At 46.1% G+C, this 16,649-nt stretch overlaps 1 protein-coding gene across 10 annotated transcripts in view; it reads left to right on the top strand.

Annotated features, from left to right (window-relative positions):
- Window positions 1–2,343: 2,343 nt before the first annotated feature.
- Gsdme (gasdermin E) overlaps window positions 2,344–16,649 on the top strand; it is a 61,600-nt gene continuing 47,294 nt past the window's right edge. For 4 of the 10 annotated variants that reach the window (XM_039107730.2, XM_039107727.2, XM_039107726.2 and 1 more), the window contains exons 1-2: window positions 2,347–2,701; window positions 12,765–12,994. In XM_039107730.2, coding sequence (XP_038963658.1) covers window positions 12,784–12,994 — 211 coding nt within the window. In that variant the 5' untranslated portion in view covers window positions 2,347–2,701; window positions 12,765–12,783. Of the gene's footprint in view, window positions 2,702–12,764; window positions 12,995–16,649 lie in introns of all 10 variants that reach the window. The other 6 variants (XM_039107729.2, XM_039107728.2, XR_005503244.2 and 3 more) reach the window with 4 other exon arrangements.

The raw sequence follows: 16,649 nt of genomic DNA, 5'->3' as shown, positions 1-16,649 counted from the left end.
CCAAATTGGTTGAGTGTTAGATAGGTTTGTCTTTCACATAAAGTACTTGGAAGCACATCAGGAGATGACAGTACCTAGAAAGTGCCACCAACATATCAACTGCTGGTGTCTCCCTGGGGCAGTTGATGAATAGCCACTGCACAGGGTAGAAAGAATGAAAAATCCGAAGGCACCATTGCTTCAGAAACTCATGGAGTCTCAGTTTCAAGTGATGACCTAGTTAGTGCACTGAAGCCCTCTGGCGGGGTCTGCTTGAATGTGCTGCTCTGAGTCTGATGCTGCTCAAAAGGTTAATGTCCCGGGTTACAGGGCATTAATGCCCTGGGTTACAAGGCAATAAACTCTGGTAACAATCAAGTTGACACTTCTTACTCTACTAGGAGGCTAGAACAGAACTCCCAAGTCTGGGTAAGTTATAAAGAACAGATTTTATTTCTTGCAGCTCTGGAGGCTGAGGGGTCTGTGGTCATGTTCTGTTAGACATTCCCACAGACAGAAGGTAGAAGAAAAGGGATAGCTGGGGTGGAAGGGTGCCAAACTCCTTTGATCAGAAGGTTTCCATGATGACCAACCCACTCCCTTGTCAACAATGTCCCCGAGGGCAGAGGCTTCAAGCAATAACCCTCTTATCAGCGCCCCTCTAAGCACTGTGCATGGACTTGGACTCTGGGGAACACATTTCAACTAGAGCATCAGCCAAAAACCCAACAGAATAGATCTTAAAACCTTTAACCAGGCTAAAATACTGACTTTTTTTTTTCTTCCCTGCTGGCCTGGGTCTGCTTCTGCTCTCAGGGTATCCAGGCAACTGGGTGGGTAGGTTTATTTAGAGATGGTTTTCAGTGAAGCAGCTCTCCTTTACTGGGGGTAACAAGGGCTATAGAAACTTTAGGGAGTGAGTAGGTGTTTTTGAGATGAGTGTACATCATTGGCTGGGGCTGAGCTGCTGGGAATGCCTCATTTGCATGAAGAGGTTCCAGGTGCTTGCTGGACAGGCCCTTACAGGGAGAGAGGAAGTTAAACCTGTAATCTGGCCACTAGGCTACCTCAAGGGTAGTGGAGGTGGGGTTTGGAAACCCTACGTGCACTGAGACATACAGGCCCTGGGCAGGAGAGAAAAGGAAACTCCTGCTGATCTCGGGATGAGATTCTAGAGGTTTGGATGAGACTTGATCTCACTCACACGGGCAAAGCATGGGACCAAGGACCAACTCTGGCAATTTCTATTTACTCCCTCATCCAACACCCACCTTCTAAGCCTTCCTCGTGCATATCAACTACCTCGTGCATATCTACTGAGCAGAACTGGGGGCTTCAGGATGAGCATCACAAGGACCAGCTGTGAGGATGATCTTACGCTAACTGCCCAGATCAGAAAGCAATGGGCACCAAAAACAGTCCCCATCCCCTTACATGGCTTAAGTTGCTAGAAAAGAAATCTTGAAACGGGATAACTTATGAAGACCACCCCACAATCCTCATCTGCCCCGTTTGAGGAACAAAAAAGACAGTTCATTTCTTTAAAAGAAATATTTTTTATTATGTACATGTGTGGGCACGTGTGCATTGGAAGGTGTTGTCAGTTCTTCCATTGTGTGGGTTCTGGGACCCCACTCAGGTGGTCAGACTTGGAGGCAGGCACCTTTGCATGCTGGCCACCTCATTTAATCCAAGCGTAATTTATTAAGTATCTACTATGCGGTAAGTTTCAACTGTGGAGCTGGACACAGTCAACAAAACAGAACAAAAGTTACTTTGCTCTGTGGGATGAAGACTGTGCATTATACATACAGTATAGTGGTGGCTGTTGGAGCAAAATCACAAAGCACAGAAGGAACTACAGAAGGTCCCTGTGGGCCCTAATAGTGTGGAGAGTTAGGAGAGGTCTGAGGTGAAGTGACCTAAGGAGATTCTGTAGCGGCCTGCCAGGCTCCTCCCTACTGAGGCAGCCACAAAATGCTCTACTCTTTGGGAGTGAAATCGCGGGATTGAGGGGGCAGAAGGAAGATTTTCTTTTTCTGCTTATTGCACGGGAAAGAACATCCTATAAAAATTGACTCAGAGGGTGCAACGCTCTGCTTCAATCCCCTCCCTCTCTTAAGTGCCTGTAGATGAGAGGCTTGGTTCTGCCTTCAGAGAGAACTTACCCCTCTGATACTCAACAAGATCCAAGCCCCAAGCAAGTGCAAGGGTTTCCAAGGCCAAGGCGGGGGCTTCCTGGACGAACTGTAAAGCCACCTTACAGCTCACACCCTACTAGTGGCTGAACAGGCTCTGGAGAACGAGGGGTGTGGAGAAGGGACGGTGGGTGGGATGAGGGATCTGTTGCCAGTAGGCCGTAAAATCATCCCCACCTTCCTCCTCTAGAGCCAGATAGGGAACCAGAGCCTGACCCTGGCAGTTGGCAACCTTCCTGGTGTCTCCGGAAGGAAGACAGGCTGTGTCTGATCAAAAGTAGCCTCTGGTGCTGCCTGGATCTCCTAGACCAGCTCCCTTGACTCTGCTGCCTGCCTCCCTGCCTCCCTGGTTCAGCCCCGCCCCCGGCGCCATCCCTCAGTTTGTGGACCGGCTGAAGCTTCCAGGGGCAGGACGGAGCAAAGGTCCAGGCCCACCCTCTTCTTCTCCCTGGGTGACCCGGGATCGCGCGCGCGCGCTCGCGGGCGAAAGAGCGGAGCGTTCCGGACGGAGCGGCAGCGCGCGGGTAAGTGGCGGCGGGCGCGAGCTGCGGGCTCAGTTTGTGCTCGTCTCCCTTCCGCCCGCTTGGTGTTCCGGCCTGGGGCAAATTGTTGGTTCCCCTTTGCTCGGGGAGATTCCCTCGCATCTCCCGGAAACTGGCGATTAGGATAGTAACCCCCCTTTTTCTCCCCACCCTCCAGTAGGGGCAGCTGCTCCTTCTTACCCATAGTCCCATTCTCGCCCAGTCTCCTTTCCATCCTTGTCCCCTCCTAGCGAGATCGCGGCCACGCCTTTGGTCCTGGGTTGTAGCAAGTGCAGCTGGTGCTCTGTGGCACCCATATCTTACCATGTCCCCACCATATCTCATGCATCCATCCTTTGTCTTCTAATCTCTCTCTCTGGTGTCTGGAAGGATGCAGGCGTGTGCATGTGCAGGAAGAAAGGTCAGAGACAGACACAGGCTGGTGGGGTGACTGACTGAACCTCCTCACTGAGATCCCTTTTGCCTCAACCTGGAATGGCCGTTTGGGGAGGGTCTCTTCCCACCTGCATCGGTCAGGGAAAGACCACAGGCAGCTCCCAGGTTTTGCGGAGCCTGAACAAAAGAGCCAGTCAATCACCCACTCACTGGAAGTCCGAATGGGGCTTGGAGGGAGGAGGCGGGAAGGATGCTTAAGGGACAGCTGAACCCAGGTGACAGTCAAACCCCAGCCAGAGTTGGGAGAGGAATGAAAAGATCTGAGCGGTTGGAAGAACAGCATCTAGATATACAATAAAAATGAATCCTCTTCAACATGCATCACCCACGAGTGCTTCTTACAAAGAAAGGCCGGACTCCTGATTGGATCCGAGAGAGAAAACTAACCCAGACAGCCTGCCCACATCCCTGGACTCCAGGATGGCCCGCTGCGTGAGGAAGCTGTACATTGACCACAGGGTGTTCTTGTTCTTTTTGAACTCTGGGGACGTTGGAGCAGACTCCTCTTCATGTGTATGAATCTTCTCGGTTATTTTTGAGTCCAGGGAGGCTGGCCTGCCCTTGAACACTGTGATCCTCTGGCTTCTCCCATGGCCAAGGGGTGGGGTTACAGGAATGCTCAGCCAATCCCCATAACTGTGTTTACTTTTGAAAATTAACTAAAACATTATCAAAAAGATATTACCTTCCTGTGAGGGCTAGCCCGGTCTTGGATTTGTAATTCTGTTTCAGCCTTTCTAGCCCCAAGTACCCAGAATTCAAGCTGTGCCACTGCACCTGTGTCCCTCTGATCCTAACCTCTGTTCTGTTCTCCTCCACTTCTCTCCTAAAAGCCTTGGCTGCCTGCTTCCGACTGCCAGTTCAGGTTCAGGCCTATTCTTTGACCACCCTTTGTTCCTTTGACGCACTATTGGTAGAAAGATACATTTTCTAAGGCAATGGTTTTGTCTCTACCATAACTGAAACCAGCCTTTCCAAACACATTGCCATTACCAAATGAATCATATGCAGCTAAATGAAAGAAGAAAACATTGATTAGGGGTCAGCAGTGCAGGGTGGTCCGAAGCACTGCATCTGGAGTCTAGATGGTCTTCTTCGCTCAGTAGGAAGGAGCAAAGGGGACGTGGCTTGTCAGTGATTTCAGGGGGAGGTCTTTGCTCTGGAGTAGAGGCTGACTGTAGATAGTAAACAATGCTTATTGCGACCCTTCACAGTTCATTGCTATGTGGAAAGCCTGTCAGAGTTAGGCTATAGCTGGGGTTGGTCAAGCAGCAGAAGTCACTGGCCAGGCTGGGAGAAAGGTGATACTGGCCCCTTCATGGCTTGGAGAACATTAGTGCTTGGTCTCTGGTTGACCATGGTGACAGAATGGTCATGTTTTTGCCATGGTTTGTGACCACAGTGCCCTTAATTCATGGGGATGCCCTGTGTCCCTGCTCATATTCCGCGGGGGAATTCGAGCCCAGCTCGAAGCAGCACCAGGCTGGCCTCCGATGTGTGTTTCTCAAGATCTTGGGAAAATTACTTAACGCTTTTGAACTTCAGTTTCCACATCTGCAATATGTTGAAAATGTTTGCTTCAGAGAGTTGTTATGGAGGGCAAATGAGGAAACACATAAAAGCATCCTGTTCATCACCTGGCAGAGAGCAGGAACCCAGCAGGTGTTGGTCCTGTTCTTTAGTTGGTGTGTTTGGTGTTTGGTGGGCTCTCCCCTAGAGTCCAGGGCTGGTTGTGGCAAAGCCAGAGATTTGAAGAAGCTTTGCCTTTGGGAAGCAGAGACAGGAGGTTATGGAGTTCGGGGCTGGCCTCAAACTGTCAATAAAAAAGAAAATGAAGAGGGGGAGGGGGGAGAAGAGGAGGAAGAGGAGGAAGAAGATGAATCTTAAGTAGGATGGGAGAAAAAATAGGGTGCCTCAAAATTCAGAGTCAAATGTGTCAGTGAGTAAGTCATGCCCAATCACATGAGCGTGATGGCGGTCTCTCATGCAGCCTTCACTATAGCCGTTCCTTTTAAGACTCCCTGTTCTCAGGAGCCAGAGGCCCCAGGTTGTCTCCGCTAAGTCTGGATGCTGCTTTTCATTCTTCTTTTCCAAGGAGTCTGCCTCTGCCCTTAACCATGTTCACACAGATTGCTTATTCTCTCATCTGCTTTGTCTGGGAAGCCGGCCAACCAGGCAGGTGGTTACGTAAAGGTTTGCCAGTGTAACTCTTAGCATGGGTGAGCATGCAGGAGCTGTCCCAACTATGAAGCTCAGCGACTTTTTACATGCATGCCCCTGAGTCTACTGTCATGTGCTTCCAAGCTGGAGCATTTTGGAAATTTGAATTTAAAATCTGACCTCTGTTTTTCTGTGCATCGGGCAATGTGGGCTCTAGATCCTTGAATCAGTTCTAGAGTTTAGTTCTCCACCTTCCTAATGCTGTGACCCTTTAATACAGTTCCTCATGTTGTATTGAACTCCAACTATAAAATTATTTAATTGCTACTTCATAACTGTAACTTTGCTACTGTTAGGAATTATAATGCAAATATCTGATATGCAGGACATCTGCATGCAGCTCTCAGATAGGTTGAAACCCACAGGTTGAGAACCCCTGTTCTAGTGTCTTTGCTCCTGTACAACTGGGCATGCTAGGTCTTTGTCGGTTACCTGGGTGATTGAGAAAATGGTGTCAATGTAGTGCCTCCTAGTGTCAGGTAAACTTGATTGTGTTAAATATCTGTCTGTATTTTGGCTGATCCCTCTGTTTATAGCAAAAGGCTCCAGGCTAGGCAGATGACATACATCTGTAATTGCAACATTTGGGAGGTCAAGACAGGAGGATGGTGAGTTTGAGGCTGGTCTGAACATATGGAGACCCTATTTCAAAATTGCTAAGAATAAAAATAAAACTTTCATGTCTAGGTGTGGTGGTTCATGCCGATAATGTCAGCCCTGGAGAGGCAGAGGCAAGAGTATTGTTGTGAGTTTGAGGCATGTTCCAAGCTGCCTTGGCTTCAGTGTGAGACCCTGTTTCACAAAACAAGCAGGCTGAAGAGATGGCTCCCTGGTTAAAAATGCTCTTCCAGAAGGGGTTTTCTTCCCAGGCCCACATCAGGTGACACAGCTGCCTGAAGCTCCAGCTCCAGGGCAGGTGAAGGCCCATGTAGACTCCGAGGACTCCTGTACTCACTTGGCGCGATAACTTAGCAGACAAGAGCACTGGATGTCCTTCCAAAGGCCTCGGGTTCGATTCCCGGTACCCACATAGCTGCTCACAGCCTTCTGTGACTACAGTTTTAGGGTACCCAATGCCCTCTCCTGGCCTTTCTGGGTACACATGCTGCACAGTCAGACAGGTAGACAAGACACCCATATGGATAAACTAGCAACAACAACAACAACAACAACAAAAACCAATAAAAGAAGCTTTTCTTTTAAAAAAGAAATGTTTTCCCCCAAAGGCTTGTAACAAAGTTACAGATGTTTGCTTTTATTTGTGTTGAGATAGTATCTCTAGTGAGATATTTTTACTGCGATTCAATGTCTCACCTATGAGACTGACAAAGATTGTAAAGTTTGAGGCCTGTCATTGCCAATACAGATAGTATACATTTTAAGAGATACCTGTAAGGACAGATAAATTGTTACTAAGACTGAAGAAGGCAAGAAGCTTTAGAGTAACAAATGTAGTTACTTATTGGCCAGGAATCTCTTCTCTAGGGCTCTAGCCTTTAAATTCAGTTGCCCATCTATGAAAGAATATTTAGTGACCTTTGTTCATGACAGTTTTTTTATAGTTTAGACTGGCCTGGAACTTACTGTTAGCCTAGGCTAGCCTCAAACTCATGAGAATCCTCCAATATTAGCCTTCATAATTCTGGGATTACCGGATTTAGCCACCACATCTGAATGGCGGTATTTTTTAAAATATCAGGAATTGAAAGAATAAATCAAGTGGTGAGCCATATACAACATTGTCAATAGGCAGAAACACATCCAGGGAAGGAATAGTATGCAACTGTAAATAAGAAAGTACTTGCGTGGCATAATCTATGGGTTATATCACTATATAAGAAAAGCAAGTGTGGGGTTGGGGATTTAGCTCAGTGGTAGAGCGCTTGCCTAGCAAGCTCAAGGCCCTGGGTTCGGTCCCCAGCTCCGAAAAAAAGAAAAGAAAAAAGAAAAGAAAAGCAAGTGTGGAGGGGTGTATAGACTTTTAATTTGTTTATATAAGAAAACACAAAGATAATTATAGTAGAAGAGGCATAGCAGGCAACTAGAATGAGAGCATGAACAGGGATGGGTTTCAGTTTTTGGAGTATAGATGTTGGTGCCATGTGAGTTATTCCCACACATAACAGAAAAGAAAGTTCTGGCCTTAATTTCTTCAGGAGACTTCTTCTTCTTCTCCTCCTCCTCCTCCTCTTCCTCCTCCTCCTCCTCCTTCTTCTTTTTATTTGATATATTTCTTTACTTACGTTTCAAATGTTATTCCCTTTCCCAGTTTCCTGTCCATAAGCCCCCATCCCCTCCCCCTCTCCCATACAGGTATTCCCCCATTCATCCCCTTACTGCCCCCTTATTCCCCTGCACTGGGGGTCCAACCTTGGCAGGACCAAGGGCTTCCTCTTCCACTGGTGCCCCAACAAGGCAATTCTCTGCTACATATGCAGTTGGAGCTCTGGGTCAGTCCATGCATAGTCTTTCGGTAGTGGTTTAGTTCCTGGAAGCTCTGGTTGGTTGGCATTGTTGTTTTCTTATGGGGTTGCAAGCCCCTTCAGCTCTTTCAACCCTTTCTCTAATTCCCCCAAAGGGGGTCCTGTTCTCAGTTCAGTGGTTTGCTGCTAGTGTTGACCTCTGTATTGGACATGATCTGGATGTGCGGAGACCATCTTCTTAAAGTCCTGTGATGGGCTAAGCCTGGGTGTAACAAGGATCCTCAGAGCTGTAGGTGTCCAGTAACTCCCTAAAACAACTTACTCTGTCAAGAGGCCAGGTTTGATGTTAGATGAAACGAAAAAAGGTCCCATTAAAAGTTCATTTGAAGCACTCCTTCTTAAGCCACTGATCTCCCTGGGAGAGGTGATGCTGTTACCAGGGCTGTGTCTTCACAGCAGCTGGGCTCCCTTTGGTTTTTAACAGCAAGCCTGACAGTCATCTTCTTGGAAACCCTTTGGATGTGAAGACAAGTTTGCAAACTTCCAGTCAGCTTGTTTCAGAAAAGAATCTAGAAACTATAAAGTAGTGAAGGCAACATCAAGGGCAAAGTGAAGCAAACCATTCTGCCATCCACGTGACTTCCCATGCTGGAGGGGAAAGCATTTTGTTCAAAGTTCTTTGTTTTTGACACAACAAATCCTGCACTTTGTCCCTCAGATAGCTGTGGCAGGCACCACCCTAGTCTCCTGAGCCCATCTCTTGGTTCCTGGCTATTTTGTTACCCCCCCCCCACCTGCCTGGACCGTCTGCAGGACATCCTAGTGGGTCTCCCACCATTATCACTCGTCATCTAACCAGCCTTCTAGCGAATCCACAAAGCATGCATCTCCCCTTGAGGATACTTACACTGTCTAGAGCATCATAGGTTCCCATCCATCTGGTCTGTTTCTCTCCTACCCACTCCCTCCTTACATTTATGTATTTGTTTATGGGCATCTGTGTGCACAGCTATGGAGGCGAGAAGCAAACTAGAAGGCGTCAGCTTCTTCCTTTCTCCGTGTGAATCTTGGGATCGAACCCAGGTCATGAGACTTGGCAGCAAGCACCTTTACCGGCTGTCACATCCCTTTGCGTTTTAGAAGACCTAAGTGACTGTGCTGATCACCTTTGCTCTCTGGTCACACCCTTCCATAGATTTAGCTCATCTGACATTTCCACAGGGGTGCATGACCTTCAGGCTCTGGTTCAGGAACCTTCTCAGCCTATGCCTGTCATTTGCTCATCCTGGAACCCTGTATGGTAATGTCCAAGTCAGTCTCAAAGCTCGCTAAGCATCCTAAGCCTGTCAGTGAGGTGTCAGCAGAGCGCCAGCATAGGCACCAGAAGCCTTGCCTGATGTCCCTTACACCCCGACCCCTGCTTCTGTAAATGCTTCTCTGCCAGAAAAGCCCTAGCTGATTCTTCCCCTTGGCTACAAAGTGCAGCTTGGATGCCATGGGCTTCACTAACACATGGGGGTGGGGGTGGGGGTGGGGGTGGGGCTGGCTTCTCTCCAAAGTGATGGATGACACTTTTTGCTGTTCGTTCTCCATTATGATCTGCCAATGGCTACCATAAAGCTGTGTGTGTGTGTGTGTGTGTGTGTGTGTGTGTGTGTGTGTGTGTGTGAGAGAGAGAGAGAGAGAGAGAGAGAGAGGGAGAGGGAGAGGGAGAGGGAGAGGGAGAGAGAGAGAGAGAGTGTCTGATTGAGACAGCCTTACTCTCTAGCTAGCTTACTGTTCTAGAACTCACAACTATCTTCCTGGCTTGAGTCTTTGGATTACAGGCCTGAACCACCAAGCCCAGAATAAACCTATTTTTTAAGTGGTTTTTTAAGTGCTCCAACCCAGGAGCTAGTGTGCATGCAAGAATTCTTAATGAATGACTCAGTTGACAACTTGGCCAGTGAGTAAGTGAGTGTTCCGCTGAAGGGAAGATCCTTAGTCACAGTGTTGGCAGCCTGATGCTTCCAAGAGGAACTTTGTTTTTCCTCCAATGTTTTTTTTTTTTTTTTACTCTGAATATACAAGAACCGGCTGAAGCAGCTACTGCTTTGTAGTAACTGAGGAAAGGGGACTTTGGAGAAATAGGGAAGGCAGATGTGTCTGAAACCCCAAGAAGATGAGTGGTGAAGTCTGTAAACCAGAGTAAAGTCCAAGACTCCTCCCTGTGCCTGAACACTGAGAGTGCTGCGTGCCCACGTGATTGGCCAACTTCCAGGGCAAGAATGTCAACACTAGCTCTTGTCCATTCAACATTTTTTACTTGATCATAGATAGTCTGAAAGTGCCATTTCAGCTAGGCGTGATGGCTTGCAATTATCATCTCAAAACTGTGGAGGCTGAGGCAGGAGGACTATGAGTTTGAGGCTGGCCTAGACTGTCACGTACATGCTTAAAAATAAAGCCTAAATAAAAGAAAAGAAACAAAAAAGAAGATCTCCACCAAATAAAAGTTATTTCAATGTGCCCTTTGGGCCATATTAAGTATGTGACTTGAAATTTGTGTATAGATGTATATATTTGACCATGTTCAATTAATGTGTTGTAACTTATAAGATTTTTGTGTTTATATTCAAGTATTTGATTTGTAAAAGTTTGTTTTTAGTGTTTTTTAAATGTTATATGTGGGTGTTTAGCCTGCCTTGCTATGCCTGGGCATCAGACATATGCAGTGCTTGTGGAGGCCAGAGGAGGGCACCCGATCCCCTGGAACCAGAGCTTTGGACAGGTGTAAGCCTCCATGTGGGCGCTAGAAACAAAACAAGTGCTTTTAACCACTGAGCCAGTCTCCTCAGCTTCTAAGTTGTTTTAAAGTAATTCTCTTGTTAATAAATATTGCAGATACTTGCTCAGGTTGCCATTTGTCTGTATGTATAAATGTCCTTTTATCCTGTGATTTAAAAAAAACATTTCTCTGTGCATTTCCTACCATTTTTTATGGTTTTATTTCCTTCAAAGAAATTCTGATTTATTGCTAATTTTCTCCTGTGTTAGTGTGAGGAAAGAATAAGACTATCCCTTGGGAACGTTAGCCCACCCACTAGCCTATACTTTTGCCTCTAAATATTTCTATTTTCTTTTTATGGGCTTCCTTTTTTCTTTCCAGCTAAAGTGTGACTATACTTTAATTCTTGGGTTAAAAATTCATAGCTAGCTACCACTCATTCCTGAGTAGGAAAGATCACACAATATAGAGGACGTCTGCCTTTGACCTTTCACAGGCCTGCGGTGGTCCCTGGGTACCACTGAAGGGGTGGATGGTGTGGGAAGTGGAGGGAGCCCTGAGCGGGTGGATGAGGTCCTGAGTGAATCTGTATTGTTGGCTTGGCACAAATACGTCAAGGACCCTGTTGTCTCAGACTTACTGGAGGAGGAGCTGAGGCTCGGAGGGAAATGGCCAAGCCCTCCTCTGCCAAACATAGATGCTGACAGTGTGTGCAAAAGCCATCAACCACAGCTTCCTCCTCCCAGATGACAACAGCCAGAGATTGCTTCCCTCCAGAACCCCCTGTCACGATTGGCTAAACCCGTTTTCTTGTTCAGCTGTGTCCCATAAGCCCGCCTCCTTACTCAGCTGCACACAATAAAGCAGGCTCCTGGATTCAGATTTCACAGGTGTAGAATAAACACTGAGTTTCCAAGCTGCCATTGCAGTAGGTGCTGCCACACCGTGATGATTATAGCCCACCTGATCCCAGATCTCCTTACACATGTCTGTGTGTCTGTCCTCCTTCATGCCCTTGTGATTCAGGCAGGTTTCCAGGACCAAGCAGTGCTGGTCTTGACAACATGGACCACCTACCTTGGCCAACTCACCTCCTGCTAGACGGTGTAACGTTTTCATACGTCCTACACACAGCTTCTGGTCTATTTAAATCACTTGTCCATTGTTCATGCAATTGGCCTTCTGCTTATTACAACATCATTTTAAGAGAGTCTACGCATGTTCAGTCCAGGTGCAATTATTTTTATATCTCCAATCTGCTATCGATTGAATGTTGGAAGTCAATATGTCAGCAAATATCCTAAGGTCTCTGCCTTCCAGGTTCTTAGGAGGATTGTATTCTTGGCTCTCACGGTTGGTTAAATCAAGGTTTTGACAAGTCCTAAGTAAATATGCCATCGGTACCCCTTGTGCCAGGATGTTTAATTATTAATGTAAGGCCTTCTAGAATTCTCTTTCATGTTGTCTAATGATTGATAATGTTCAAGATGGTGGCCTCCCTTTTGATCTTTGAATGGCCACCATAAATAAAGCTCTCAGCCAGGTGCTAGTTGACTTACTCCTGTAACACAAGTATTTGGGAGGCAGAGGCAGGAAGATTGTTTAGAGTTTGGGGCCAGCCTGAGCTATGTAACAGTGGGTTCCTAGCCAGCATGGGCTAAGGAATAAGATCCTGTCGAAACAAAACAAATCAAATCAAAACAAAGCAAACTCTTCGAATAGTAAAAAACCAGACCATTCCTGTTTCATTTGTATTGACACGCAGTGTAAGCAACAAATAATGTTGTTTGGAGACAGGATCCAGTTGGCCTGGAATCCACTATATAGACCAAGCTGGCCTTGGTTAACTCTTGGTTAACTCGCTCACCTCTGTTTCGTGGGTTACAGATGTGCACCATCAAGCACGGCTGGACAAATGCCCTTTTACAGCCATAAGCCACTGGGATCTCAGGGTTGCTTGTTTCTGAAGTACGGAGCTAGCTGACCCCGCCTGGAACATGAACTCTTTCAGTGTCTCAGTTCAGTCTTTTCCTATATTCGATCTGATTTCATTGTCATTAAGTGGTCTCACATTCCTTGGTTGCTTAGGGAGGACACAGTCTTTCATACCAACTGTAGTGGCCCCAGAAAAATATAATTTTAGAAAAAAAGACAGAAAGTGACTCTGTATTTGACTCTAAGGTAACCTTATTTTTTTCAGGTAATCTCAACCCGACAAAATGTTTGCCAAAGCGACTCGGAATTTCCTTAAAGAAGTTGATGCTGGAGGAGACCTGATTTCAGTCTCACACTTGAACGACTCTGACAAGCTGCAACTTCTAAGTCTGGTGACCAAAAAGAAGAGATACTGGTGCTGGCAGAGACCCAAGTACCAGTTCTTATCGGCCACCCTGGGAGATGTTCTTACAGAAGGGCACTGTCTCAGTCCAGGTACAATTTCTTGTGAAGCACATCGACTAATCCCAGGATAGAAAATGACTCTTCTTAGGTATATGGAGTGGAGGTGTGCCTTATACTGAATTTTTGTCTTTGGCTCTCTGGTATGAAGGGACATCCTTCCTTAATGAGTACAGTTATGCACACCTGAAACGGGATGTCTTACCTTAGTGTTTTAAAGTTTGGGTATAAAAGTTCATTGTGCTGATCATAAATGTTAGAGCTACTCGGCAGAAGTGGGATGGGTGGCTCCCTACACAATTTGGTCTCGAATTGAGACTAAAATTGCTGCGCACTGATCATAGGTCAGGCAGAGTGTTGTTTGTACCTAATGATGCTTTCTGAGGGGGAGCAGGGCAATCTCCCAAGTTGGTCCAAAAGTGGCTGTAGAGGGCTTGCTAAAAAGATTGGCTTGGCTTTTATGGTAGCAAATTTGTAGCGAGAATTCTGGAATTTTGGTTTCTTTAAAAAACATAGCGATATTATGAAAACATGTTTCCATTTTAATCCCAGGTGTGGGGGATATGGGGCTGTTTTTTCAGCAGCTGATTATGGTTCACCTTGTACTCTAGCAGAGGCAAGGTTTTGAGCGCTGGAGGTGGTCTCTGATTGTGTGATGTCTGGAATTCTGGGAACTTGACAGAACATATAAATGCAGTGGTCTCTGAGGAGGGAGGTTGTAGTTTGTTAGTAGTTGTGCTAAAGGAAGAAACAGAAAGAAATTAGATTCAAGGAGATCTCTCTCTCTCTCTCTCTCTCTCTCCCTCTCTCTCTCTCCTTTCTCTTCTATTTAGTGATAGGGAGTGAAATGGGGGGGGGGGATAAACAGTAAGAAAAAGAACCCACTGGGCTGCTTCTATTTTACTGTCTCTCTGTCCTTTTGTTTCTGTCTCTCTCATTGTGTGTGTGTGTGTGTGTGTGTGTGTGTGTGTGTGTGTGAGAGAGTGAGAGAGAGAGAGAGAGAGAGAGAGAGAGAGAGAGAGAGCACATGCACCAGAGCCATAGTAGGACCAGTGGAGGTCAGAGGACAATCTCGGATGTCAGTCTTCACTACCTTGTCTGAGACCTGGTCTCTAGCTGTTCTCCCACTGTGAGTGCCAATCTCATGTGGTGTATGGTCCAAGAACTTCTGGGGACTCATTCTCCTGTTCCGTCTCCCTGCAGGCACACCATGTCTAGCTTTATAGGTTCTGTGGATTTGATCTCAGGTCCTCCTGTTTGTGTGGTGAGTGTTTTTACTCCCTGATCCATCTCTTCAGGTCCATCTGGCTTCTAACCAGTTTGTACAGATATACACTAGAGAAATAAGAGGGGCTGATGGTGGGCTCGATGGCTGTCATTTGTCGTTATCACATGGATTGTCTATGAGACCCTCATCTAGTCTGTGTCATATAATTGTTTGGTCAATGACAGGCCATGTATTTTGGGATTCTTCAAGATTACATTGGCTAGTGATGCCTGAACCATCTTGGTTTGGACAGGAGCACTCTGCGATGTCTCAGCAGTGACGAGGTCACCTAAGGATGCGTTTTTGGCCACTTGACCCCATTGCTAAATAGCACATGGCTATGTCTAGAAAGCACACAAAGGGATGAAAGGAAAAGTCTTCATAATCAGCAAAAATATACCGTCATATGCTAATATTCACTAATACATACATTATGTTCAGTTTTAACTGCATCTAATGAAAACATTGTGTGTGTGTGTGTGTGTGTGTGTGTGTGTGTGCGCGTGCGCGCGCGCGCGCACACATGCATGCACATGTGACAGCTAGTCAACATTAGGTGTCTTTTATCATTCTCCACCATACTGTTTTGAGATGGGGGTCTCACTGAACCTGGTTATACCACCAGGCCTTTTCTATGTGTGTGCTGGGGATCCAAACTCAAGTCCCCATGCTCGTTGGAAGCAAGCACATGACCCATCTCCCCAACCCCACAGCTAAATATTTTTTTTTTAAAAACGGGTGTAGAAACAATCTGTATACGATTTTTAATATACTCTGCCTTTATTGTTTATTTAATATTATGTACGTTTCCCTCCATAGATTTAGATATTTTAAATTCTATTTCAACAACACATACTGTGCATAATTTGATTAACTATTTTGATTAACCCTAAATTGATTAACTATTCCAATTTTGTGCTTAATAAGTAAGACTGCAATGAGCACTTTTGTTTGTGATCCTTAACTTTATTTTTTAAAACAGTTGTATTAGCAGGCTTTCCCTGGCTTCCTGGGCTAGAGGTTGGAAATTTTCTGAAACCCGATACTCCTTGGTGTCTTTCTGGAACACGGTGATGTGTGACAGTATCGATAGCTTATGATTATTGGATGAAACTATGTCTAATTCCTCCTTCCATAGTAAACGTCTACCATTTTGTGATCATAATATCTACCAAAGGGAAAGGAAGGAGAGTCGCTCACTTGGGTCTGTAGTCTCCACACTTGCTTCTGGATGAAACTCCGCCCCCTCCGCCACATCCCCTATCAACACTGCCCTCAGCCAATCACTGGAGCTGCCACGGAGTCCCTCTGCATTAGCTACTTTTTTCTTTTCTAGCACAAACTGCCCGACAGGAAGCAACTTAAGAATGAAATGATTTATTTTAGCTCACGGCTGTATGGAACACTAGGCGAGGAAGTCTCGGCTGCAGGAGCTTGAGACATTGCTGGCCACACTGCATCCACAGCCAGGAACCAGAAAGCTGCGGATTTGACTGTTTTTCTCCTTTTTATTCAGTCCAGACCCTGTCCCATAAAATGTGCCATCACATTTAGGATGGGCTTTTCCACCTCAGTTGACCTAACTTAGACCACACCTCTTGGGCTGGCTTGAAAGCTAGTCTTCTCGTTGATTCTAGAACTTTCAAGTTGACAAGACCCACCTTCACACTCCCTCTACCCACAGGCTTATGTACTTGATGGCAAAACCCCCTTTTGAGTAGTAAAATAACTAAGTATAACTTGGAACATGAGGGAAAATGTAAAATACACCAAGGGCTGTCTAGTATTTGGACTCTCTCTGTGGTGTTAAAATGAAAACTTCGTGGTACCCAGATAAATCACACAGAGTTAAGTAGGACTAGCAATGTCACTTGCCACCATAGGGATTCCCAAATAAGACCATCATCTGAGGTCAGCTCTCAGGTTGAATCCTGAGTCCTACTGGAGTCATGGCTGGGAGGAGCAGATTCAAGAGACTTCATTGTTGTTGCTCCCTCCAACCCCTGCTTGACTCAATCCCGGTGTGAGTATTGCCGAGGATAAGGGGGAAGGTGGAGATGGGATTATTGGTGGGTCACTGATAGCCCAATGCTCCCCTTTCCAAAGGCAGTGACTTGATTAAGAACCATGTATAACTGAGATTGTTTTTAGCAGGTGTGAGGGGACATTTTATGTATATAATCTTGATTTCTCCCTGTCAGCTATGTGACCAGTTTTGGGGACATTATGTTTTGAATCTAAACATGTTACCCCATAGTCTAATGTTTCGTATGATTGGTCCCCAGTTTATGGTGCTATTCTGAGGGCAAGTGAACCCATGGGAGAAAAGACTGACTGACAGAAGTAGTCACTAAGCAGGGGCCTCTGATGGTTGCACCTGGCCTCCAGTTCCTGTCACATATTCCCTGCTTCTGGTACTGA

This window comes from Rattus norvegicus, chromosome 4 (genome assembly GCF_036323735.1).
Source record: "Rattus norvegicus strain BN/NHsdMcwi chromosome 4, GRCr8, whole genome shotgun sequence".
Taxonomy (NCBI): Eukaryota; Metazoa; Chordata; class Mammalia; order Rodentia; family Muridae; genus Rattus; species Rattus norvegicus.
This window is presented reverse-complemented; position numbering and strand designations above follow the sequence as displayed.